This window comes from Protopterus annectens, chromosome 2.part2 (genome assembly GCF_019279795.1).
Source record: "Protopterus annectens isolate FY-2018-M chromosome 2.part2, PAN1.0, whole genome shotgun sequence".
Classification (NCBI taxonomy): domain Eukaryota; kingdom Metazoa; phylum Chordata; order Ceratodontiformes; family Protopteridae; genus Protopterus; species Protopterus annectens.
In genome coordinates this window covers 926,016,602-926,044,545 of record NC_056730.1, presented here as the reverse complement: position 1 = coordinate 926,044,545, position 27,944 = coordinate 926,016,602, and the positions used below count along the sequence as shown (strand labels likewise).

General features: G+C 42.7%; 1 protein-coding gene across 2 annotated transcripts in view; it reads left to right on the top strand.

Moving 5' to 3' along the window:
* The window catches only part of ACOT12 (acyl-CoA thioesterase 12), a 772,547-nt gene that overhangs the window by 463,401 nt on the left and 281,202 nt on the right, over positions 1-27,944 (top strand). For both annotated transcript variants that reach the window (XM_044064240.1, XM_044064239.1), the window contains exon 9: positions 12,086-12,141. In XM_044064240.1, coding sequence (XP_043920175.1) covers positions 12,086-12,141 — 56 coding nt within the window. The remainder of the gene's footprint in view (positions 1-12,085; positions 12,142-27,944) is intronic.

The following is a 27,944-nucleotide window of genomic DNA, read 5'->3' as shown; positions in this document are numbered from 1 at the left end:
GGAGCCACAAGGGATCATTATTTTGAACTGTTCATAATCTCCTCTAACTTGGCTACAGTCCCAGGTCCAGCTTGTGAACAGCAACCCCAAAGCAGGACACTGCCATCACCATGCTTCACTGTGGGGGTGGTGTTGTTGTGGTGATGTGCACTGGTGTTATTTTGCCAAACACACCTGTCGGAATTGTGGCCAAAGAGTTCAACCATGGTTGCATATTACCGTAACACATTTTCCTACTTGCTTTTTGGTCACCTGATGTATTGTTTTCAGACTTTCACCAGGCCTGGATATTGTTTGGTGTGAGGAACTTCTGCCATCTTCCAAACCTACCCTATAGGCAGGACATATGGAGACCATTGAAGATTGTTGTGACATGTAGTACACACCCAGTACTTGCTGGAGATTCCTGCTACTCCTTCACTCTTGCTGTAGGGCTCCTGGCAGCCTCCCCAGCCAGTTTTGGTCTTGTATTCTCATAGACTTTGGTGGGATGTCTCCTCCTTCACAATGTCACTGTAGCCCCATATTTTCACCACCTTTTGATGACTATCTGCACTGTGTTCCATGGTATGTGCAATACTGTGGAAATGTTTTGGTACCCTTCTTCGGGCTGATACATCTCAATCATGTGATCCCTTGGCAGATTCATCAGCTCTATGTGAACTATGGCTGTTGCTGTAGCAGGCAACTGGGTATATGTTAGGATACTCCTGGTAGTACAGATGTCAGTTATTTGCTGTTAATCAAAGCGTCTCTGTAATTGATGGCTGTTGTGTACCCAATAAGATGCACTGTTGCAGTTATATTGAAAGCTGCCTCAACACAGTACTAGCTTCAGCCTGTGCACAAATAGCATCTAGGTTGTTGTACTATTGTTATGTGTCAGTTTTGCTCCACTAACAGATGTGTTTGCTTTACAATTGAATTGTATAGGTTATAGGTTACATGAAAGGTTGCCAGTATTTTGAACTTGTCTATTGCCCTCTCATTTTTGCACATATCACTAATTCCTTGCATTCTAACAGGTGTGTACACCATTTCTATACACTGTATACCACTAATTTCTACAATATGACCCTAGTTTTGGGCCTTTATCCCCCCATTTTGTCAGTCTTTGTCCAGATGTCCTACAATGATAGGTTGTGAGGTTCATAGATTCATAGGTTGGTACTAGGCTATTGGCCCTAGGGCCTATGCAAGCCTAGTCATAACAATTCCCTGGATATTTCTTCCCACAATATTTACTTCTCTGGACCCCTGTCTAGCAGGGCGATTGACATGATACCCGGGGTGAATTTCCTATCTCCCATCCAGTCATCAAGGTTCCTTTTGAAGAGGGCCAATGAGGCGCTCTGCTTCACATGTATGGGCAGTCTATTCCAGAGTATGGGGAGTCTCTGGGTCAGGAACCTATCCCTCCAGCATGTTTTGTTCATTGTGATGACAAGGTTTAGATCCCTGGAGCATGTGACTCTGAGGGATTGGGATTTCTTTAAGTGGAGCATGTCCAACAGCTCAGGGTTTGACATGGCCTTGTATGTTAAGCAGAGATCGCTTCTGAGTAGACAATGTGCCACAGAGTATAGCTGGAGTTTTTTTAGATGGTCAGCATAGGGCATCTGCTTTAGGCCTGTAATTCTTTTAGTGAGGTATTTCTGTGGCCTTTCCAGCTGTTGCAGATGTCTTGTGAGGTACATAACAAATGGGGCATTATACTCTATAATGGATCTAATGAGGGATGAGTACAGTGGGACAATGACCTCCTTTTTTCTGGATGAAAAGCCCTTAGTGATGAGGTGTGCCACATAGAAGGATTTCCTGGCTATTGTGGTGATGTGGTTATCGAAAGTGAGACCACTGTCCACCTGTGTCCCTAAGTCTCTCATCACACTTTCAATGTTTAGTATCCTGCTACCTATGTGGTAATACATGGGTACATGTTTTTTTCCAAAGGAGATAACTGTACAATTCTTGGCATTAAGCTTGAGCCCATGGCTCTGGCACCAGGCATCTGTTTCTGTAAGGCCTTTTTGTAGAATATCTACATCATTTGGGATTCAATAATGGCTCCCAGTTTGCAGTCATCTGCAAACTTTGTTAGCCAGAGTCCCTTAGTGTTGGCCTGTACTTCAGAGAAGTAGATGCCAAATGAGAGTGGTCCCAGGACTGAACCCTGAGGTACTCCACTTGTCACTTGTCTGGAGCTGGATTTGGAGTCAGCTACTTTTACAGTCTGGGTTCTGTCAGTAAGCCAGTTGGCAACCCATCGAGTGACGTAGGGATTTATGCCCAGCTTAGTAAGTTTATCTATGATTCCAGAGTGGGGGATGGTGTCGAAGGCCTTGGTGAGGTCCAGATAGGCTGTGTGGAATGCCTTACCCTCGTCCACAGCTCTGGAGACTTATTCGAAGAAGTCAGTCAGATTTAGGAGACAAGATCGGCCCTTCACAAATCCAAACTGGGTGGGGTCCAGTGTTTGAAGGTTGCCAATGTCTTTGTTTATAAGTTGCATGATAATGCGTTCCATGCCCTTGCAGATCAGGCTTGTCAGACTGATGGGATGGTAGTTCCTGGGATCCAAGGTGGATCCCCCCTTGTAGAGTGGGATAACTGTAGCTGTGCGCCACTCAGTGGGCATGAAGCCTGTGGTGTGGCTATGATTAAACATGACACTTAGGTGAGGTGCCAGTTCATTTTGTAGTTTATGTAGTACACAGCCTGGGATGTCATCTGGTCCCATGGATGCTATATTCTTAGCTTTGGAGAGTGTGGTTTCTACCTGTGTGGCCGTGATTACCAGAATTTGGCAATCTTTTGGTACTGAGATGGGCCCTTTAGGGGGTGAGAGGGGGGAGAAGTTGGCACTAAATCGATCTGCCAGGATATTGGCAGTATATTTAATGCCATTCTGTTGTAGCTCAGAGCCGATCTGAGCATTGTCATTTAGATTCTTGACATAACTATAGAATGCCTTGTGGTGGTCTTTGGAATCTTTGGCAATTTTATTTTCGTAACTAGCTTTTGAGGATTTTATGAGAGATCTCAGCTTCTTACTGAGGCTGGTGAGAGAGTTTTTTGCATCCTGGGATTTTCCTCTTTTCTGCAACAGTTTTTTTCTTCGGTTGTATAGTTTGTTTATAGCAGGGGACCACCAGATTGGCTTCCTTTTTTTGGAGAACAGCATCTTGGTTCTATTTGGGATGGCACGATTCATGCACGAGTGGATGTGCTTGTGCATTGCCTTAGTGTAGGATTCTGCAGTCGAACTATCAGATCCCTTCTGCATGGGTGTTGTGAATTTTGTCACTTCTGACTTCAGTAGTATGAAGTTGGCTTTGGAGAAGTTTTTTAAGGAGGTTTCCTTACTGGGGGGTGGGGGTAGGATGTGGATGTCAAGGGTGATTTGCTTATGGTCAGACCTGACCAATGAGGGGGTGAACACTGGTGTGGAGCATCTATCTCCCATGTTGGTAATGACTAAGTCTAGGATATTGGAACCTCTGGTGGGACAATGGATTAGTTGATCCAGGGCATTGGAATTTATGAATTCCAAGAACCGCTGGGAAAAGGAGTTGGTACCCGAGTAGTTTTCCCAGTTAATGGCAGGGTAGTTGAAATCACCCAGTATTAGGGTGTTTGGTTATATCTTAATATTTTCCCGTATGTTTAGAAACTTATAGTGAGAATCTTGTGGCATGGTGGGGGATCTGTAGCAAACTACAATTTGGATTGCAGTCTTACATAGTGTTAGTTGCACCTGGAGAATTTCAGATGCATTGTGTTGGGCAACTAGCCTGGAGGTGTGAATATCCTTGGTGAATATGGACACTCCTCCACCTTTAGTGTTTCGGTCTTGGTTTTGTGGCCGAAAAGTGTGGTAAGAGTTGTAGCCTGGTATTGCAGGGGTGCCCTCTGGAGCCTTGAACCAGGTCTCAGTTACTGCACAGATATCGATGTTCTCCATTTTTAGGAGTGCCTCGAGAGAGTGCATTTTGAGATTTAGACTTCTAGCATTGAGTAGCATTACCTTCAGATTTTGCATGCTTGCATCTGTTACGGTGGTGGTTTTATCCTTTGAACTTTGCCTAAAAAAGGCACTATAGTGGTGGCAAGAACTTTAGCCAGTAACCTGAATCCCAGGGGTGACAGGTGCAGACCATCTCTGACAAAGCATCGTGGTTTGTCGATCATGTCTTCCCAGGCAGACAAATACTGGATCTCCTTTGAATGACACCAGAAGCTTAACCAATTGTTGAAGTCAATAATTTTGTCCTTATACTGTCGTATCATTCTGGGCGAAGGCAGGATGCTACTCAGGGCTAGGGTCATACCTGCCTGGGCCACATGATCCAAGAGCTCTTCCATGTCTCTTTTCATGTAGTCCAGGGTGGTACATCTCAAATCATTCACTCCAGCATGGACAATGATAGAGTCGTATTTGTACTTGTTGTGGAGTGACTTGAGTGCATGCATTATGTGGTGAATCCTGGCACCCAAAAGGCAACTGACTATAATTTTCTCCTTGTTCAGCCTGGTGAGTGGGACATCAGTGTGCCTGCCTGACTATAGAGCCACCTATGACTAAAGTGTGGGGTACATTGTCTTGCCTTGTTGGGTAGCACACTGGTGTTGTGAGCTATGTGTCACTTTGGTTGTGACTGGTGTTTATTTGCGTTTCAGCTTCTGAGGTCCTTGTTGCTTGGCCAGGTTAATGTTAAGGGCCTCTGCATATGTGGGTTTAGTGTTGCTATGTGTGGATGTTGATATGATGTGTTTGACTGCTGTTTCCCGTGTTTGAGTTTGTATGGGGGCTACCCCAAGGTTGGCAAGGAGCTCCTCTTGCTACAGATATGTGACATCTCCTGCAAATAGGCTCCTGTGATGACCACTGTGATATAATACAGTAAACACGACCACAGGTGAACATGCAGATATTGCAAAATGGCTGAGTGTAACAGCTGTGTACGTGGTCACATGCATTAACTTTAGCATGCCTGGGGTACTGGCGAGCCACAACAGGAAAACCCCATACTTACTGGGTTCAAGCTGCTGTCCCATGTGCAGACCAGAGGGACCTATGTAGTTGTGAGGGAGAGGTATTGTCAGCAGATTCACATTAGATATTGGTACAAGACGAATGCTACATTTCTGCACAGGTACAGTACACACTATGATATTACACAATTTGCTGTCCTTCACCATAGATGTGCACTTGTGTGCATTACTACACCCCACCCACTAGTCCATTTTGCACTGACATATGCATCTAGAGACTTTGTAGAAGACAGTGTAAATGCTACCTCATTACATTGATGTGCACTTTGGCCTTGCCTGAATGCTCCTCGCCTGTTGCCTGGGTGCCACCCACCTCCATGACTGCTGTTTCCCATGTTTGAGTTTGTGTGGAGGCTACCCCAAGGTTGGCAAGGAGCTCCTCTGTCGCCGTAAGGGGGGCCTGTGTGGCTGGGCCCCCCACCGGTAGCAGTACAGTCCCTCGCTACAGCAGCAGCCCTTTGCCAGGCACAATGTATCAGGTCAGTTGCTGTATGCCTGACCTGATTGTATATGTGTCCATGGTGGTCCAAGACATTCACTCTGTGGATGATCTCATCTCACAGGGCAGTCCGCTCCTGCAGATTTTGCCGGCTACGGCCAGAAAGGATGGCACAGTTTAAGATTACAGCTTCTGTGATGGCTGCTGTCTCTGCATCAGTGTAAGGTGGTTGCTGCTGCATGGCACCTAGAAGACATAAACAGGGAAACACATCACAGGACCTCAGACATTGCCCAGAGTGTTTTCAGAGCCAGCACATGAATTTGGACTATCATTAGCCACCACTTACAAACACATCATGTCCCTGTACCTAGCAGCACTGTATGAACATGCATTGTATTCCTGGTCTTGATGTGTCATTTTCCTCTCAGTGATGGCCAGTACATTGCATAAACCACCATTCATCATTCATGTTTGTGTAGAGGGATGTCAGTGGCCATGTTCCTTGCAGATGGGATGTCAATGGTGCTCAGGCTTTGCTTGTATACAGTGTGTAATGGAGTTGGAAGCATATGCCTGGGTTCATGTAGGATGCAGACAGGAATGTTATCAGGCCCCAAGCGGACTTCCTTTTGCTAACTTGGATTAGGCAGTTTGCACCTGATCCATGATGATGAGGGGAGAGGTGCATGTGCTGTGATATCCACCTATACTTATGGTGATCCAGGGAAGGTTATGTTTGCCCTAAACCTGTCTGCAGTGGGTTGGCTGTAGCTATGGTGTGTGTGTATGTGCAGTGATTGACCACCATTACAGGGTGGTTTGGGGTGTTGCATCTGAGACTATAGACATATGTGAAGATGGCCTTGTGATTGCCCTTAGTAGATTTGTCCAATCTGTGCTCATAGTTAGCCTTACAGTAATCCACCTGTGACCTAATATGCTTGTTCAGACAAAGGTTGACATGCTGCCCAGTTGGAGCCTGCTCCTATTTTTCCCTGTAAAAGCAATATAGCATCACATTATGTGCTTTGTGCATTGCTGCTGTCCAACAAAGGGGTGGTTTACTCTACTTTGGTGGAGACAGGTTTTACAAGTAAGGTATTGCTGAGGCCATACAGCTATGTAGGTGGTCATATATCTGTTTGTAGTAGGCATAGACACAGGGTCAGAACACAGTTGGCCACCTCTACAATTTCATCGTGATACTCATACTTATTATACTACCCATGTCTGTGTCAGGGCAATGCCACAACCAGTAGCTGTAGAGGTGTAACCTCTGTTGGATGCACAGAAACTAAGGTTACACATGTGTACAACATGTACAGCTTATTTACCTGATGTTTTGCATCCCATGTCAGTTGTTATGAGGCAGCCAGGTACACCTACCCATACATACATATGCAGAGGTAATACTTGCTATACATTTATGTTCTATGGCAGTATGGCACACTGTAATTACAGTCTTGCTGCTCAGTCAGTCATGTCACCCTGTTAGGGCAGGGCATCTGGAAGACACTGCACATACATGGTGGGCTATGAGCCACAATTATTGACACTGTTTTCATATTGCTGTAACACACATATGTCATTTGATAGTGCAGTAGGATTTGCATTCACAGACATACCCTGGAGGATATCTGATGCTCATATGTCAGGCAGAGAGGAGAAAGGCTAGCTGTCTGGTAGTGAGGTTAGGAACCGTTAATGTTGTGAGTATGACTGGTATGGGGACAGAGCTAGCTGATATGCTGGACAGAGGAAAGGTGGATATATTGTATGTGCCAGAGACCAGATGGAAGGGGTGTACAGCTGTGTGTATCAGAGTCAGGTACAAATAGTTCTATCATGGTGTGTATGGGAGGGGAACTGGTTTAGGGGTTAACCTGAAGGAACATTATGCCATGGGTGTTTGTGGAGGTGATAAGAGTGTCGGGTAGAGTGATGTTTAGGAGGCTGGGAATTGATGGTGCAGTGATGACAGTTGTTAGTGCATATGCTCCACTAATTGCGTGTGTGATGGATGAGACAGACGTACTTTGGTGTGGTTGGATGACGTGGTGATGAGTGTACCCAAGGGTGAGAAAGTGATGATTGGAACAGATTTCAATGGGCATGTTGGTGAAGGGGACAGAGGGGATGCAGAAGTGATGGGTAGGTACGGTGTTAAGCAAAGGAATGCAGAAGGTGAGATGGTGGTGAAGTTTGCAACAGAGGTTGGACATGGGTGTGGTGAATACGTAGTTTTACAAGACTGAGGGGGATAGGGTGACATACAAGAGTGGAGGAAGATACACACAGGCAGATTATCTCCTATGCAGGTGGGTCTGTTTGAAGGGGATTGGTAACTGTAAAGTGGTGACAGGGGTAAGTGTAGCTAGACAGCATAGAGTGTTGGTATGTGGGATGACGTTGGTGATCAAGAAGAGGGGGAGGTGTGTGAGGCAGCACCATGGATCAAATGGTGGATACTGAGAAAGGGTGATTGTGAGGTTGAGTTCAGGGAAGAGTTAAGACAGGCAGTGGGTGACAGTGCAGACCTAGCAAATATCTGGGTAACTACATCCGAGCTAGTAAGGGAGATGAGTAGCATGGGGCTTGGTGTGACATCTGCACAGAGGACAAGGAGACCTGGAGGTGGCTTGAGGAAGTACAGGGGAGTATACAGAGAAAGAGGCTGGCCAAGGAGAAGTGGGATTGTCAGACAGATGAAGAAAGTAGACAGGTGTATAGGGAGATGGGGAGAATGGCAAAGAGAGTGGGAGCAATGGCTGAGGATGGGGCATCTGAAGAGTTGTATGTTAGGTTAGACACCGGGGATGGGGGATAGGACCTGTACCAATTGCCTAAACAGATGCATGTAGCTAGGAAGAATGTGCAGCAAATAAGGTTAATAAAGGATAATGGTGGAAGTGCACTCACTAGTGAGGAGAGTGTGTTGAGCAGGTGGAAACAGTACTTTGATTGGCTGTTGAATGAAACAACTGAGAAAGACAGAAGGTTGAATGATATGGGTATGGTGAATCAGATAGTGCAACAGATTATCAAGGGGGGAGTAAGGATAGCTATGAAGAGGTTTAAGAATGGAAAGGCTATTGGTTCAGATGACATACCTGTGGAAGCATGGAGGTGTTTAGGACAAATGGCAGTGGTCTTTTTAACCGGATTGTTTACTGTAATCTTGGAAAGTGAAGGGATGTGTGAGGAGTGGTTAAAATGTGTTTGGGTATTGATTATGAGAATAAGGGTGGTGTGCAGAGCTGTAGTAACTACAGAAGGATAACACTGATCAGTCACAGCATGAGGTAATAGTAAAGGGTGGTGGAAGCTAGGTTAAGAAGGGAGGTGAGGATTACTGATCATCAGCATGGTTTCATGCCAAGAAAGAGTAGTACAGATGGGATGTTTGCTCTGAGAGTGTTGATGGGGACATACAGAGAAGGTTGGAAGTAGCTGCATTGTGTCTTTGTGGACTTAGAGACAGCATATGACAGGATGCCTAGAGAGGAGTTGTGGTATTGTATGAGGTGGTTAGGAGTGGCAGAAGAATCCGTAAGAATGCTACAGGATATGTACAAGGCAAGTGTGACAGTGGTGAGTTCTGCATTGGGAGTGACAGGTGCTTTTAAAGTGGAGGTGGGAGTACATCAGGGATCAGCTATGAGCTCTTTCTTATTTGCAGTGGCGATGGACAGACTGACAGACTGACAGACATGATCAGACAAGAGTCCCCCTAGACAGTGCTGTTTGCAGATAACATTGTGGTCTGTAGTGAAAGTAGGGAATAGGTTGAGGAGACCCTGGAGAGGTGGAGGTATGGTCTAGAGAGGGGAGGAATGATGGTCAGCAGGACTAAGAAGGAATATACGTTTGTGAATGTGAGGGAGGATAAAGGAATGGTGAGGGTGCAGGGAGTACAGTTTTCAAAGGTGGATAGGTGTAAATACTTGAGAACAAAAGTTCAGAGTAATGGTGAGAGGTGAAGACGACAGTACAGGCAGGATGTGGGTGGTGGAGCAGAGTGTCATGTGTGATTTGTGATAGATGAGTACCATTAAGAGTGATAAGGAAGGTCTACAAGAGGGTAGGGAGACCAACTATGTTATATGGGTTGGAGACACTGGCATTGAAAAAAGAGGCACGAGTCAGAGGTGGACGTAGCAGAGTTAATGATGTTAACATTTGCACTGGGTGTGATGAGGGTGGGCAGGATTAGTAATATGTATGTTAGGGGTTCAGGCCAGGCTGGACAACTTCAGGACAAAGCCAGGGAGTGGTAGGATTATGTTGGTTTGGACGTGTGATGAGGAGGTATGCTGAGTATATTTGTGAAAGGATGAGGCTGCCATGTAGGAGGAAAAGAGGAAGGCCTGAGATAAGGTGTATGTATGTGGTGATAGCAGACATGCAGGTGGTTGGTGTGACAGAGCAAGATGCAGAGGACTGGATGACATGGAGACAGGCCATCCTGGACAGTGACCACTCTTTTTACAAATATGCCATTTATCTCATCATAGTTTCTAGTGGTATGGTTTAGGAAGGATTTTTCTATATGAATGAGTTTGATTTTACTTTTAGGTTAAAAATGATTGCATCATATTCTGTGATAATTACAGTCAGTATAACTATGGGTGGAGAGTCGGTTTGTTACTATGATAGCTGAAATATTCCACCACTATCTGGATTTCATTTTGTTTGTTCTACTGTTCATTTCACTTTTAAATCCTTCCATGTGAGCAAGTGGAATCCTATTTATCAATTAATATGCCAGTTTTGTCTGTATTCTTTAGACTAATACCTGATATTAGTTAGGTCTGTGTTTGTTCCTGACATAGATACTAACACTTCATATCTGCTAACCATTCATTACCTCCCTGTTTTTTTTTTTTTTTTTTTTTTGATACTGCTTTCAGTTCCTCAACAATGTTGGGTATCATGGATAAGAAATTAACCACTACTTTTATGTATTTTATTTTACATTTGTTAACAAGGTAAGAGAATTGGTGCGGGGACCTTTTTCAGCTATGACCTGAGCCAAGAAGGGAAAGACAAACATACAAACTTAGCTAAAAGCAATTAAAAAACACTGCAATAAAACATATTAAGGTAGCACACAGAAGGAATGGCAATGGAAGAGTTATATACAGTTGATAATAATTAAGCATGGAGGATTGAAATTTAAGACTAGTTGGGCAACATTAACAAATTGCTATGCTTATCTGTATACAGATAGTACACAAAGTAGATGATTCATTGATACTGTAAGTCATAGTTGTTATTGTGACAAGTACAGCCTATAAAGTTACTAGAAATGTGAATTATTCCTATAGTCCCTAGCTATTGGATATCTCAGGCTATCAAAAGTCTGCGGTACCTTTGCCTTCTCTTTTTGAAGTTTGCTATATCCTTCCCAGATTGCAGGATTACTATGAGCAGATCATGCCGAAGTGTATTTTTCATTTCCATAACATGTCATCTCTTGATAACTGCCTTCCTGTGTGTGTTTAATTCTTATGTGTCATATATGATTGTAGGTGGTATGAACCTTGGCTCAAGGTTGTCAGTGTTGAAGTGACACCCTGACCCCATGTGCAAAAATGGGTAAAAGGGGTTATGAATGTATAGATCGATGGAGGTGGACTAAACATCTCATCCCATATCTTGTGCTATGCCAAAGCTTTTAGATGTTATATAACTGTACAGATATTTTTGCTCTGTTTCTGTTCAGTAGTTCTCTTATTTTAGACTTGTCATTTAAAGTGTATATTTCTAAGTCAATTTTACAACCTTCTGTAGTGAAAACAGTAACAAATGAATGTATAGGATAAAAAAACAAGAACATTCAGTAAAATGATGTAACTTACACTCTAATTTTCAGGATCTTTTTATACTTTTGTCCCTGATCATCTTCAATTCCAACCTGGGCCAATGGATGGAAAATCACAAATTCTCTCCTGGGGTGGCACCCATGTCCCTTATGAACAAAGGCAGTCTATAAAAAATGTCAAATTTCTGCTTGGTGACCCTTGTTATCTTTTCCCTAGGGATAGAACATCAGGTAAAATCTGAGTAAAACTGGATAGGCTTGTAAGGGTTCTTGAGCTGTTATCCTAGTAATCAACTATGAAATTATGAACCTATGAATACTGAGTCCTTATACCCCATCATCACAATCATTCATTCCCCTTCTGTCACAGTTCTCAGAGGTATCAGGAAAGGAAGACAAGTGACAAGGACTGAAGCCATCATCTTGTAGGATTCAGAGGCTTTCCTGATAAGCACTTAATTCTACCTGCTGACAGTTTTTCATGCTTGTTACTGAAGTCGGGCCTGCAATACAGGCCCAGTATGCATGTGCATGGTATAGTTTGGGAGTAGTACTTGATGCTACTGCGTAGTCCTAATCAGCCTGTCTTGGTCCATACACTGCCTTAATCTCCACTAGATGCAGCTGACCTGGTCACCTAACTTCATTTAAAATAATCATGTTATAACAGTTATTGCATGCCTGCAGTTTATAGAACTTGCTTAATGTTTTCTGAAGCAAACTGCTCTGATGTTTAAAATTTGTTTTCAATATTTCTCTAAAAGGACGATTTAAGACGTTTCCAAGGAGCTATTGCCCGCAGAAGAATTAGACTTGCCAGGTATATGATCTTTTTAGACACTGTGTCATTTCTAATTGCCATTTAATTAAAATAAATTTTCAGAAGCATGTATTTGTGATTGTGTGTTCTTAAACTGTATGGAATATGAGGCCTTAGCATATGTTTAAAACCATACCATGACTAGCTTATCAGAAAGAAACACAGTGGAAATGCCATGAGAATAACATAACCATAAATAATCTGTAAAACAAAAAATACTGTGTGAAATTTCAAAAAAGAATAAAGGTGCAAGTGTACTTAAGTTGTAGCTGAATATATATTTATATATCTTAAATGATTTGCATGTGCTACCTGTAGTGCTTCACTTTTAATTTTTCTTGAGAATGAAAGCAGTTGTTCTTTTTATCTTGTCTTGCACAAATTTGCAAACAACACTGTTTGCTAGCAGGTAGTGCTTATACACAGGTATCTCCAAACATTAGCATTCTAGTAAACTTTCACATAAACCTATAGTTCTCCAGTAGAAGATATAGATCAGCACACAGCTCATTTGACTAATATGCAGATGACTCACTGTCATTTATGACAATCTGGATGTTATGGTTACTCAAGTTTCAGAATAGTGAGTTACCTTTAACAACTGGCTGGTAACAACCTATGAAACTAGGATCCTTTTTTTAAAAAAAACATATATGGCTTTTCACATTTCGGCTGCATCGTTACTAAAATATAAGCTTTGGTACAGCTTCTTATACTCATAGTTACTGCTAATATATAGCTGCTATGCAGAGCTGAAGCAGTCATTCATCTGCTAAATAATAACTTCAGTTCCACAATTTACTCTCAGATAAAATGCACATTTGAAACTTAAAAGATAGCACTAAGGGCTGAAAGGTTTATGCAGTTTGTCATCTGCTAAACCAGGTATTCTTTAGTAAAACAAAGCCAGACGCTAAATTAGTTGTTTAATTAAATAAACTTTATAATACTCTGCTAAAAATAATTTTTGATCAGTTGCTGTTATGCTGCAGTCATATGGCTACTTGCTGCTAGGCGTTAAGAGGTTCTACAGTTTCCACCTTTAAATAACAGGCATTTGAAGAACTTTGTTAAGAGATATTTAAATATAGAAATGTTTAGTTTATATCCTGATGGCACATGTTTTGCTTTGCATATTATTCTCGGGAATTCCTCTCACTGTATTTTTAAAAGCATAACTGTTCCACTCAGATAAAATTAAATACACACCTGAAGCTTAAAATAAGCTTAAAATTCAAATATGACAACAAAGACTGAAAAGTGGTGCAGTATTCAACCTTGTTGTCAAATACTTAATACTGAAAAAGTGATGTTGTTCTTTAATTAGTTAAACTTTGTAGAACTTCAGTTATTGCTGACTATGCTGGTTAGCATTTAGTTGTTACCCTGCAGACTGACACTGTATTGTACATAATACCCCCTGGGCCGTTTGTTGCTGCACATTTATTTTGTTGTAATTTAAGAACTATAGTGCTACAGAGTACTTCAATAAAAACAGCAATTGAAGTATGGATAGCCTAATATTATGCAGTATGCAACACTGCATCATGCTATTGTGCCTTTTTCAAATGGGTGCACTCTTGGTAATTGACTAATAATCATCCAGAAACAGTTTAAAGTAACTGATTAGTAATCATTCAGAAAGCACATTTTAAGTGATGTTTTTCCACAGAGGATCAAAGCTGCTAGTAACTGATTAGCAAACATTCAAAAATAGATTTTTTACTTTTTCTACTGAGGATTAAAGTTGGGATATTGTCATTCAATCAAAAACCAGTCATATTAAATTGCTGCTGTCTACACAAAAGCTTTCTTACAGAATATGAACAGTTTTTAAACCTTAGATGTAATACATGATGTTTAACAGATCTTACTTGGATTTGCATGGAGCTTGGGTTTTGCCTTGAAATACACCTTTTTCAGCTGTCATGTGCAACATCGTTATGTGCAGGAAAAATTAAATTCAGTTTTTTAGATTATCCCATGGGTTCAGAAATGCCGTTTCCATGATTGTGGCCAAGCCGGCACTAGGTACATTGTGTGCAAGATGACCCTCATTGCTTATTACCAATGCATGTGGCCAGGCCAACATGCAGGATGAGCAACTCCTCACTGTGGCCACACTGCAGACCAGTGGCCAGATTGTGTTAAAGTACCTCACAGCCATATTAATGTACAAGTAGCTTAGGAAAACTTAGACACACAGATTGGAAAACTACTTTGACAATGTGCTGATGTAAAGTACAGCAAAATATATGCAGAGAAATGTTCAATGAAAGGGAGAATATTAGGAGTGGCTAAGAGTGTAGATTAGAAGTTTCATTATAGCAACAGAATCTATGGACACGGACAGAAATTTGCAAAGGAGGCTGCCCACCAAAGAAAGGCTGCAAAACACAATGGAGAAGGTGGTATGACAATACGTGAATGTAGAATACATTAATAATTAGGTAGGGGAGGTGGGATACAGTAAAGTAACATGATGTGCCAACCTGTACCAGTCTGGACATCATCAGATTGTGAGCACTGGACCTGTACTGAAATGTGAATGTCATTAAAAATGGAAAAATTGACATCTTCAGGGAAGTCAGCCAGTTTACACTATGGTGTTAAGGGCGAAGGGGGACTTGGTTAAAGGAATGAGTTTAATGCTTTTATTGCTTTTAACAGAACTACTCTCTGTAACCATTCTTGCTCCAAATAACCTGATTATATATAAATGAATGAATGTCTTTAATGCTTTTCATTATACTCAACTAGGAACACTTGTTTGTGTGTTTCAGTAAAGGATATTCCATTTTTAACTCAACTGTGGACTACCTACTATTTTCCATTTTATTATTTTGTAGTATGTTATTTTACAGTTCAATATTTATTAGTGAACTAGGTGCATAACATAATTCAAGGTGTGAACTTCACACCCTCACACTGCAAAGTTTCTGCTTGGTATGTTTTTGACCCAGTATAGGCTGCATACTGGGTTTTCTGAGTCTTCGAGGGATACTGTAGACTTTTCTTTTTATAGTCATGTAAATAACTGCATAGAATCATCTGTACCAAATGAAAATAAACTTAGGACAAACTCCAAAAACAAGTCCCTTTGGTGGACACACAAGCCCAAGAATAGGAAGGCTATTCCCAAAAGACAAAAAAAAAAAAACCTTCCTCATTAGTCACATCAAGTAACTCAAGGGACTAATCAAGTCCACCAAAGCCAACTTTGAGGCAAAAATATCCTCCCAGGATAAGGATAACTATAAGGCATTTTATTAACATAGCATTGAAGCTTAAGATTTAACATATTTACATAGACTGCTGCGGTAGCGTTGTCGCCTCATAGCAAGACGTTGTCCTGTTCGATTCTCAGCTAGAGCGTCTTCTGTGTGGAGGCATACGTGAATGGGGCGTGCCTTCGTTGAAGGTTGTGCGTCAGGGCTGGTAACCCGGTACGTAAAAATCCACTACCAGTCATTAGCGGACCGGAGTTCCGCTGTGGCGACCCCTAACCGGGAAAAGCCGAAAGACACAAACAAACACAGACCAAACACATCTTTTACAGTTTTAGGTTGAGGCACTACATAATGGTGAACATTGCTAGTAGGGGTTGCATTTTTTGCTTTGACATAGGAAATCCTCAATCAGTGGACCCATCTCAGTTTGGTTTTGTCAACAGCAGGTCATAACTACTAAACTTGAACTTCTGTGAGAAGGTCACTAGAACCATGGACAAGGGCAAAATGGTACATACTGCCTACCTTGACCAGGCAAAGGCATGTGGCAGAACACCTCACTCATTATTATTATAGATAAACTCACAAATTCAGGCATAAACACCTATGTGACATGATGGATAGTGAAATAGCTCACAGATAGGACACAGAAAGTTAGGGTGGGGGAATCCACCTCCTCCAAGAGGGCTGTTACTCCTGTTTGGACTATACTTCTCTGAAGTCAAGGCAAATGTAGTGGGCCTTTGGCTGACCACATTTGCTTATGATTGCAAGCTGGTTGCAATCACTGAATCTCCCAAAGAAGTAGAGATCCTTCAGGAAGATCTGACACAGACAAATAACTGCTGCCAGAACCATGACCTAAAACTTAATGCAAAAAAATAATTATACCATTTGAGAAGACAACTACCCCTGCAAATTACAAAATAGGATCATAGGATCATAGGAAGTTACTAGGCTATTGCCCATGAGGCCCCTACAAGCCTAGCCAAGAATTTAGCCCATGTTCCAACAATTCAGCACCCTATGCCACTGTCCAGCAGGACACAGGTGGAATCCCAGGGGTGTATTTTCTGTTCCCCATCCAGTTATCCAGGTTGTGCTTAAGAAAGGTTAATGAGGTATTCTGCTTTACGTGGAGAGGGAGTCTATTCCACAAAAGGGGGAGTCTCTGTGACACTAATCTGTCCTGCCAGCAAGTCCTATTGATGTCACAGACCAGATTGAGGTTGCGCGTGTGGGTTACTCGAGTGGAGCTTGACTTGTGGATATGCAGTATGCCATCAGGGTGGGGTCTGAGATTGCTTTGTATACCAGACAGAGGTCACCTCTGAAGAGTCTGTAGGAGACAGAGTAGAGGGACAGGGCTTTTAGCCTATCTGAAGAGGTAAATATTTGAGCCCCTGGATCCCCCGGGTGAGGAACCTCTGTCGTTTCTCCAGCAGCTGCATGTGCTTTGTGGGGTACATGCCGATAGGGGCATTGTACTTAATAATGGATCTTATAAGGGAAGAATACAGAGATGTTATGACCACCTTGTCCCTGGATGAGATACCCTTACTAATGTGGTGGGCCATGTAAAAAACTTTCTGTACAATGGAGGCAATATGGTGGTCAAAAGTCAGTTTGCTATCAACCTGGGTGCCCAAGTCTCTCATGACTGATTGTGTGCTTAGGACCTTATTATTAATGTGATAATTTGTAGGGACATCACTCTCTCCAAAAGGGATGATGATGCATTTTTTGGTATTCAGTTTAAGGCCATGTTTCTGGCACCAGTCATTTGTTTGAGTGAGGCCATCTTGAAGGATGTCCACATCACTAGGGGAATTGATGACAGCACCCAGATTGCAGTCATCTGCAAACTTGATTGGCCATAGCCCACTAGATTTGGTCTGCACCTCCGAGAAGTATATCCCAAACAGCAGAGGCCCCAAGACTGCTCCTTGGGGTACACCGCTTGTTACGGGTCTACTATTTGAGGTGGCTTCCCCTATTTTGACTAGGTGGGTTCTATCAGTGAGCCAGTTTGCTATCCATCTGGTAACATGGATTGATGCCTAGCTTGAGAGAGTATATGTACTATGCCTGAGTGGGGAATAGTATTGAAGGCTTTGGCCAGGTCAAGACAGGTGGTGTGCACTGTCTTTCCCATGTCTATGGCCTTGGTGACTGTCTCAAAGAAGTGGACCAAATTTAACAGGCATGACCTCTCCTTGACAAAACCAAACTGTGTGGGATCAAGTGTCTGGAGGTTGCCAATGTCCTTGTTAATGAGGTCCATGATAATCCGCTCCATGGCCTTGCAGATCAGGCTAGTTAGGCTGGATTGGTGGACGCTCCACCTTTGTGCACAGAGATGACAGTGGCTGTCCTCTACTCAGCTGGAATGAAGCCGGTACTCAGGCTTTGGTTGAATAGGGTGCCAAATGGTGATGCAAGTTCCTGCCTGACTTCATGTAGGATGCAGCCTGGGATGTTATTGGGACCCATGGAGGCTGTATTTTTTGCCTTTGAGAGGCCAGTAATGACTAGCTCCCTAGAGATAAAGGGGAGGGGGGCAGGTACTGGGGATGTCCTGTTTTACTGATGGGGGGGGGGGCAAAGGAGTGAAGTTTTCACTGAACCTGTCTGCCAGCAGGTTGGCTATATCTACAGCATTTGTTTCTGTGGTGTCCTTGACCACCAGTTCTGAGCAGATCTGGGTGCTTCTCTTGAGATTGTGGACATATGTGAAGAAGGACTTATGATTGTCCTTAGTAAATGTGGCCAGTTTGGACTCGAAGTTTGCTTTGGAGGATTTCACTAGTGCTCTTATTTGCTTGTTCAGGCTAAGGAGAGAATGTTTCCAATTAGACACTTGCTCTTTCTTGGTTCTGGACAACAATGTTTTCCTTTTATTATAGGGTTTATTTATTGTAGATGTCCACCAGACAGGTTTACTCTTCCTTGAGGAGGATGATTTCATCTTGTCTTGTATTTCTGATTCCATGTGGCTATATAAATGCTCATATAGTACTTTGGTGTAGGTTTGGACATATGTGCCAGTTTCTATGGAGGGGGAGGAGGCTGTGAAGCTGTTTATACCTTCCCTCAGGAGGTTATAATCAGCTTTGGAGAAGTTTTTTTGTTTGACTCTAGCTAGGGAGGAGGGAGTCAGGGGAGATGGCGACATTGAAAGTGACTGGTTTGTGGTCGGATCTTACCAGGGATGATGACACTGTAGGGATGCTGCAATGGTTACTCATGTTGGTTAATACCAAGTCCAAGATATTTTCATCTCTTGTGGGGGTGTCAACCAACTGGTCCAAGGCATTTGCATTGACGAAATCAAGGAACCTCTGGGCATTTGTGTTTTGGCATGAGTATTTCTTCCATGGATAGTTAAAGTCACCCAGGATCAGGGTAAAGGGTTGAATCTTGATAGACTTGAAGAGGTCCAGATAGGTGGAGTGGGCATCTTGAGTCAAAGTTGGAGGCCTATAGCTAGCTATGATTTGAACAGGGCTCTTGTCAATTGTTAACTGCACCTGGAGTGTTTCCTGTGCATCATAGTGTTTGACCAGCCTAGAGGTGTGCATGTCTTTTATATATATTGCAACTCCAACTCTTTTTGTTTTACTGCCCACGGTTTGGGGTCTGAATGAATGATAGGATAAGTAACCTGGTATGGCTAGGGTGCTCTCTGCAGCTTTGAATCAGGTTTCTGTGACTGCACAACTGTTTGATTCTTCCAGGGTTAGGAATGCTTGCAATGAGCGCAGCTTCATGTTTAGACTCCTAACATTTAACAAAATGACCTTTAATTTATGTTCTGATGAAATTTTCATGTTGGCAGTTTTGACCGCGTGGCATTGCCTAAAAAAGGCACTATGGGGGAGGCAAGAGCCTTTGCCAGGAGCCTGAAGCCCAAGGGAGACAGATGCAGACCATCTCTGCAAAGCATCATGGTTTGTCAGTCATGTCATCCCAGGCTGTCAGGTTCTAGATCCCCTTGGAATGACACCAGAAACTAAGCCAATTGTTAAAGTAAATAATTTTCTGTTTGCATTGAGTGACCATTCTGGGTGATGGTACAATGCTGCTTAAGGCTAGGAACATACCTGCATGGGGCACATATTCAGCAAGCTTGATCATGTCTCTCTTCCTATAGTCCAGGGAGGTATGTCTCAAATCATTCACTCCAACATGGACTATGACAGAGTCAAAACAGTACCTCTTGATAACACTCCCCTAAGAGCAGACCCAGTGATAAGGGACTTGGGTAACTCATCTGACAGTAACCTGGACTTTGGTCAACATGGGTCCATGACAGTGGAAAATCCTTCTATTTGGCTCAATTTATAAGTAAGGGCATGACATCCATAGCTAAGGAAAGCATAGTCTCACTATACTCATCTGTCATTAGACCAGTAATCAAGTACAGTGCACCCTTTGGCATGTACCTGATTAGGCATTTGCAACAGCTGGAGCTGCCACAGCATTTTTTTCACTAAAAGAATAGAGGTGTAAATAATATGTCCTATGCAGACTACCTCACAGCCCTGCCACTGTACTCGGTCTCCTACAGACTACTGAAGGCTGATCAATGCCTAACATGCAAGGCATTCTCGATCCAGCTCTGATGGATCTGCTACACATTGGCAAAACAAACAGCATTAGAATTACCCAATCTCAAGATCTAAACCTCATCTGTGACATAAACAAAAAACGTTGGAGGGACAGGTATGTGTTAAAGAGATTACCTTTTCTCTGGAACAGACTCAACATTCATGTGAAAACAGAGCTCTTATCTAAGCCTATTCAAACACGACTTGGACCAGTGGATGAGAAATCACAAATTCACCCCAGCTTGTCACTTGTGGCCCTTATGGACAGGGGCAGTCTGTTGATGCCCTAAGGCACAGGCATCTACCAAAGTCTTTCTAGCCCTTGGGCATTGATATTTGGGGAAAATGATGGCAAGACTGGCTATACTTAAAAAGGCTCTAGGGCCATTAGCCTAGTAACCTGCTATGATCCTATGGTTTTCAGACTGCAAACTTGAACATTGTAAAACAACATACAACCTTAAGCTATTAGCCCACAACTGCATTGACTCAGTACAAATCACTTCATGAGTACCTTGAGCCCATAAAGCAGTTCGACTAAAGGTGTTAGCATTACCTTATTTCAGTTTTGGATGATGGCACACCATGGCATTCAGTGCATTTGTGCGAAAGATGCCAACATCCATAGCATGTGAAATGGATTGTCATATACATGGTTTTATTCCTTTTATTCCCTCCAACCATTCTGCCTCATGTCTTCACTTGAACTTGAACTTCAGGCAGATTTTCATGTTCTTATTTAATGTGTTAGTGATAAACAATTACTACTAAACTCCTCTGAAACAAAAGCAATGCTTTTTGGCACTAGGCAAAAGCTCACTTCCATCTCCAGACCTCTAAAGGTCTTTTATCATCTTTATAAAACTATTGAAAATGCCATTTCATTTAAATACCTAGGGGGTTGGCTGGATGGCGTCTTAAATTTTGAACTCCACTTGGACTACATACTCACAAAAATCAACACTCTGCTATTCTGGGCTAATGGGTTCTTCCCTTTTTTATCCTGACCATGTAGAAATTCTGTGGGTAAAGGTATCTTACTGGCTCAGCTAGAATACTGTCTCCCGCTAATTGCTGAATCTTCTAATATAAATATATTCACCAGCCAGTCCATTTCAAATTCCCTTTGCAGATTCATCACTCTGTCCCCGAGAAATGAACACCACTGCAAAATAAATGAAAAAAGCTAACTGGCTACCTGTGAAACAACACGCTGACTTTCTACTTGCCTCTCAACTATATAAACTTATCAGGAATGATACTTTCCCTCCACTAGCTTCCAGACTATTCAGAGATGCACCAATATACAACCTTAGACATCTTAACCACTCATGTTCTATCCTCCAAACTCCCCAAACTAGGCTTTACTGCACAGACCATGCTTTATCACTCCTTGGTCCCAACACAATGCATCTGAACTTCTCCAGCTGCAACTAACACTAGGTAAGACTGCAATCCAAATTATAGCTTGCTACAGATTCCCCAACATGCCCCAAGATTCTCACTACACCTTTCTAAACATACTGGAAAATATTAAGATACAACCAAACACCCTAATACTGGGTTATTTCAACTACCCTGCCATTAATTGGGAAAACTACTTGGGTACCAACTCCTTTTCCCAACGGTTCTTGGAATTCATAAATTTCAATGCCCTGGATCAACTAATCCATTGCCCCACCAGGGGCTCCAGTATCCTAGACCTGGTAATTACCAACATGGGAGATAGATGCTTCACACCAGTGGTCACCCACTCATTGGTCAGGTCTGACCATAAGCAAATCACCTTTGACATCCACATCCCACCCCCACTCCCTAGTAAGGAAACCTCCTTAAAAAACTTCTCCAAAGCCAACTTCATACTACTGAAGTCAGAAGTGACAAACTTCACAAGACCCACGCAGACGGGATCTGGAAGTTTGACTGCAGAATCCTGCACTAAGGCACTGTACGAGCACATCCACTCGTGCATGAATCGTGCCATCCCAAATAGAACCAAGATACTCTTCTCCAAAAAAAGGAAGTCAATCTGGTGGTCCTCTGCTATAAACAAACTATACAACAGAAGGAAGAAACTGTTGCAGAAAAGAGGAAAATCCCAGGATGCAAAAAACTCCCTCACCAGCCTCAGTAAGAAGCTGAGATTCCCTCATAAAATCCTTAAAAGCTAGTTACGAAAATAAAATTGCCAAAGATTCCAAAGACAACCACAAGGCATTCTATAGTTATGTCAAGAATCTAAATGGCAATGCTCAGATCTGCTCTGAGCTACAACAGAATGGCATTAAATATGCTGATCCCAAGGATATTGCCAATATCCTGGCAGATCGATTTAGTGCCAACTTCACCCCCCTCTCATCCCCTAAAGGGCACATCTCAATACCAAAAGATTGCCAAATTCCGATAATCACGGCCACACAGGTAGAAACCGCACTCTCCAAAGCTAAGAATACAGCATCCATGGAACCAGATGACATCCCAGGCTGTGTACTACATGAACTACAAAATGAACTGGCACCTCACCTGTGTCATGTTTAATCATAGCCTCACCTCAGGCTTCATGCCCACTGAGTGGTGCACAGCTACAGTAATCCCGCTCCACAAGGGAGGATCTGCCTTGGATCCCGGGAACTACCGTCCCATCAGTCTGACAAGCCTGATCTGCAAGGGCATGGAACGTATTATCATGGAACTTATAAACAAAGACATTGGCAACCTTCAAACACTGGACCCCACCCAGTTTGGGTTTGTGAAGGGCCGATCTTGTCTCCTGAATCTGATTGACTTCTTCGAATCAGTCTCCAGAGCTGTGGACAAGGGTAAGGTGGTCCACACAGCCTATCTGGACCTCGCCAAGGCCTTCAACAGCATCCCCCACTCTGGAATCATAGATAAACTTACTAAGCTGGGCATAAATCCCTACGTCACTCGATGGGTTGCCAACTGGCTTACTGACAGAACCCAGACTGTAAAAGTAGCCGACTCCAAATCCAGCTCCAGACAAGTGACAAGTGGAGTACATCAGGGTTCAGTCCTGAGACCACTCTTGTTTGGCATGTACTTCTCTGAAGTACAGGCCAACACTAAGGGACTCTGGCTAACAAAGTTTGCAGATGACTGCAAACTGGGAGCCATTATTGAATCCCCAAATGATGTGGATATTCTACAAAAGGGCCTTACAGAAACAAATGCCTGGTGCCAGAACCATGGGGTCAAGCTTAATGCCAAGAAATGTATAGTTATCCCCTTTGGAAAAAAACATGTACCCAAGAATTACCACATAGGTGGCAGGACACTAAACATCGAAAGTGTGATGAGAGACTTAGGGACACATGTGGACAGTGGTCTCACTTTCGATAACCACATCGCCACAACAGTCAGGAAATCCTTCTATGCAGCACACATCATCACTAAGGGCTTTTCATCCAGACCATAAGCAAATCACCCTTGACATCCACATCTCACCCCCACCCCACAGTAAGGAAACCTCCTTAAAAAACTTCTCCAAAGCCAACTTCATGCTACTGAAGTCAGAAGTGACAAACTTCACAACATCCACGCAGACGGGATCTGGAAGTTTGACTGCAGAATCCTACACTAAGGCACTGTACGAGCACATCCACTCGTGCATGAATCGTGCCATCCCAAATAGAACCAAGATGCTATTCTCCAAAAAAAGGAAGCCAATCTGGTGGTCCTCTGCTATAAACAAACTATACAACAGAAGGAAGAAACTGTTGCAGAAAAGAGGAAAATCCCAGGATGCAAAAAACTCCCTCACCAGCCTCAGTAAGAAGCTGAGATTCCCTCATAAAATCCTCAAAAGCTAATTACGAAAATAAAATTGCCAAAGATTCCAAAGACAACCACAAGGCATTCTATAGTTATGTCAAGAATCTAAATGCCAATGCTCAGATCTGCTCTGAGCTACAACAGAATGGCATTAAATATACTGATCCCAAGGATATTGCCAATATCCTGGCAGATCGATTTAGTGCCAACTTCACCCCCCCTCATCCCCTAAAGGGCCCATCTCAATACCAAAAGATTGCCAAATTCCAATAATCACGGCCACACAGGTAGAAACCGCACTCTCCAAAGCTAAGAATACAGCATCCATGGAACCAGATGACATCCCAGGCTGTGTACTACATGAACTACAAAATGAACTGGCACCTCACCTAAGTGTCATGTTTAATCATAGCCTCACCTCAGGCTTCGTGCCCACTGAGTGGTGCACAGCTGCAGTTATCCCGCTCCACAAGGGAGGATCCACCTTGGATCCCGGGAACTACCATCCCATCAGTCTTACAAGCCTGATCTGCAAGAGCATGGAACGCATTATCATGGAACTTATAAACAAAGACATTGGCAACCTTCAAACACTGGACCCCACCCAGTTTGGGTTTGTGAAGGGCCTATCTTGTCTCCTGAATCTGATTGACTTCTTCAAATCAGTCTCCAGAGCTGTGGACGAGGGTAAGGTGGTCCACACAGCCTATCTGGACCTCACCAAGGCCTTTGACAGCATCCCCCACTCTGGAATCATAGATAAACTTACTAAGCTGGGCATAAATCCCTACGTCACTCAATGGGTTGCCAACTGGCTTAGTGACAGAACCCAGACTGTAAAAGTAGCCGACTCCAAATCCAGCTCCAGACAAGTGACAAGTGGAGTTCCTCAGGGTTCAGTCCTGGGACCACTCTTGTTTGGCATCTACTTCTCTGAAGTACAGGCCAACACTAAGGGACTCTGGCTAACAAAGTTTGCAGATGACTGCAAACTGGGAGCCATTATTGAATCCCCAAATGGTGTGGATATTCTACAAAAGGGCCTTACAGAAACAAATTCCTGGTGCCAGAGCCATGGGGTCAAGCTTAATGCCAAGAAATGTACAGTTATCCCCTTTGGAAAAAAACATGTACCCAAGAATTACCACATAGGTGGCAGGATACTAAACATCAAAAGTGTGATGAGAGACTTAGGGACATAGGTGGACAGTGGTCTCACTTTCGATAACCACATTGCCACAACAGTCAGGAAATCCTTCTATGTAGCACACCTCATCACTAAGGGTTTTTCATCCAGAAAAAAGGAGGTCATTGTCCCACTGTACTCATCCCTCATTAGACGCATTATAGAGTATAATGCCCCGTTTGGTATGTACCTCACAAGACATCTGCAACAGCTGGAAAGGCCACAGAAATACCTCACTAAAAGAATCACAGGCCTAAAGCAGATGCCATATGCTGACCGTCTAAAAAAACTCCAGCTATACTCTGGCATATCGTCTACTCAGAGGTGATCTCTGCTTAACATACAAGGCCATGTCAAACCCTGAGCTGTTGGACATGCTCCACTTAAAGAAATCCTAATCCCCCAGAGCCACACGCTCCAGTGATCTAAACCTTATCATCACAATGGACAAAACATGTTGGAGGGATAGGTTCCTGACCCAGAGACTCCCCATACTCTGGAATAGACTGCCCATACATGTCAAGCAAAGTGCCTCATTGGTCCTCTTCAAAAGGAACCTTGATGATTGGATGGGAAATAGGAAATTCACCCCGGGGATCATGTCAGTCGCCCTGCTAAACAGGGGCCCTGAAAAGTAAATATTGTGGGAAGAAATATCCTGGGAATTGTTATGGCTAGGCTTGCATAGGCCTTAGGGCCGATAGCCTAGTACCAACCTATGAACCTATACTGTGGAGATCACTCCCTTTTTTCTTAAAGATCATTCACCCATTTCAGGACTCTAGGAAAATGCAACTGCTGCCTCTCTGGTCTTATAACCTAACCTCTTCATTCCCTTCTTCTGCCTACACACCTTGCCTTGACTCTATTTTTGATTGTGATTTTTTTAAGCATGCCAATTCTGATGCCACTCTATATTTAATGCATGCATATACTGTGTCTTTTCAGTCAGTCTGTGTAAAATGTTATTTATCTATTGCCTTTATACCCTCAGGACAACTATGCAATTCACTTTGTATATATAATATATATATATATATATATATATATATATATATATATATATATATATATGTGTGTGTGTGTGTGTGTGTGTATATTACATTTTGTCATTCTTTCTCTATGTAATGTTATGTAGCGATAGTGTTTTCCATGGGCTGAGATTGAAATAGATCCAATGAGATCAGTATTTACCCCAGTTAACAAATTCAAAATAAAAAATAAACTAAAATAAAAATTGGACTTCATTATGGCCATAGAATGAAAAGTGCCATTTCTTGTTAGTTATATATGTGAGTTGATGGGTGGCTACAGTGGTGCAGCAGTTAACATTGTTGCTTCACAGCAAGAGGTTCTCTGGTTTGATTCTCAGCTGGGGTGCCTTCTGTGTGGAGTCTGCATGTCCTTCCTGCAATCACATGGGTTTCCTCCAGGTGCTCTGATTTCCTCCCACATTCCAAAGACATGCAGTAGGTGGATTGTACACTCTAAATTGGAGAGAGCGTGTGTCCAAGTGAGTGGTATGAATGAACTGCTGTGGCAGGACTAGTCACCTGGCGGTATAAACCTTGGCTTGAGATGATTGTCACTGCTGAAGTGACATGTGAAAAGAGGTTGAGGATTAATGTATGGATGGATATATTTGAATTGACATTGCTCTCTGCAACCTGACCACAGAATGACAGATGATTTTTTGTTTTAATATAAGCCCATTTCGGGCATATGAGTATGATGTGTGGGCATATGAGATCAGAGGAGGACAATGGGAGTGTAGCACAGCGCTGAAAATGGGAACAAGCAGAGGGTAGAATACAACATGAGCAAATAAGGAATGAGCAGGATGGATGTTGGATAGGAGCATACCTCTAATCTTCTTATCTCAAGAATCCTGGAGAATTCCAATAATTGTTTGAATTCAATACTCAATGACTGGTCAGAAAATTACACTTTTTATGATGAGCACATCAAAAAAAGAGCCAGTCATGTGTACATTTGTCAAATATCTGGAAAGTTGAGAGCTCTGGTGGAAGTATTTTTTTTTCTTGGGACAAGTGCCCACTTTTTTGTTTTAGAGAAGGGAAAGGAATCGGAAAATTAAGGGGTTGGTAAGAGGGGGAGGTTAGGTACCAGAGAAAGTCAGACATGACTGACCTGACATGGTGTGGGGTAACAGTCAGGAAGAGGAAACACGGTAGTGAAGGAGGTATCAGACAAATAAAGGGAAGACATTGATGAGGTTAGGATAGGTCAACCTACAGGGGCATGCCTGGATACAAAATGGAGGGGAAACCTGGACTGGGGTATAGGCTTGGGTGTTTGCAAATGCAATCTCTGCCAGTTTAGGTCCAGTGGAAGTTTACTTATCATTCTGGGAACTGTCACCACTTGGTCCTGCCTCAGAAGGTGGAATCAATACTGGGCAGGGACGTGACTTGAGTCTCTAGAGAATGGTGTCCATGCAACTGATGTGGTCATCCAAACTTCTGTCTATTATCTCCCCGCAAGCTTTTCCAGTTCCTCACCAATGGCAACCGGGATGACAGAACAGCAGATTTATTAAAATAAGTTCAACTTTACCAGGGAATATTAGTGCTAAGTTGTGCTTATTTTAATAAATCTGCTGTTCTGTCATCCTGGTTGCCGTTGGTGAAATGCAGTTAGACTTTTCCTTTTCCAGTTCCCAGCAAGTGTCTCAATAAATCTGAAGCTTGGAATAATAGGAATCCTATATTATCCAAATCAGCAAGTTGAAAGGGGTACCGAGCAGCTAAAAAAATCGTTAGTTAGTATCCAAGTCCTGGTAAAATTCTTCCTTGTTCTTAAATGCTTCTACGGTGAAAGAAATATGCGAGTCACCATTCTGTGTTAAAATCTTCCTCTTTATTCAGGTAGGTGAGTGAAATCCTGTGTTAACTGCACTCACCTACCTGAATATAGAGAAAGATTTTTAACACAGAATGATGACTCCTGTATTTCTTTCACCAT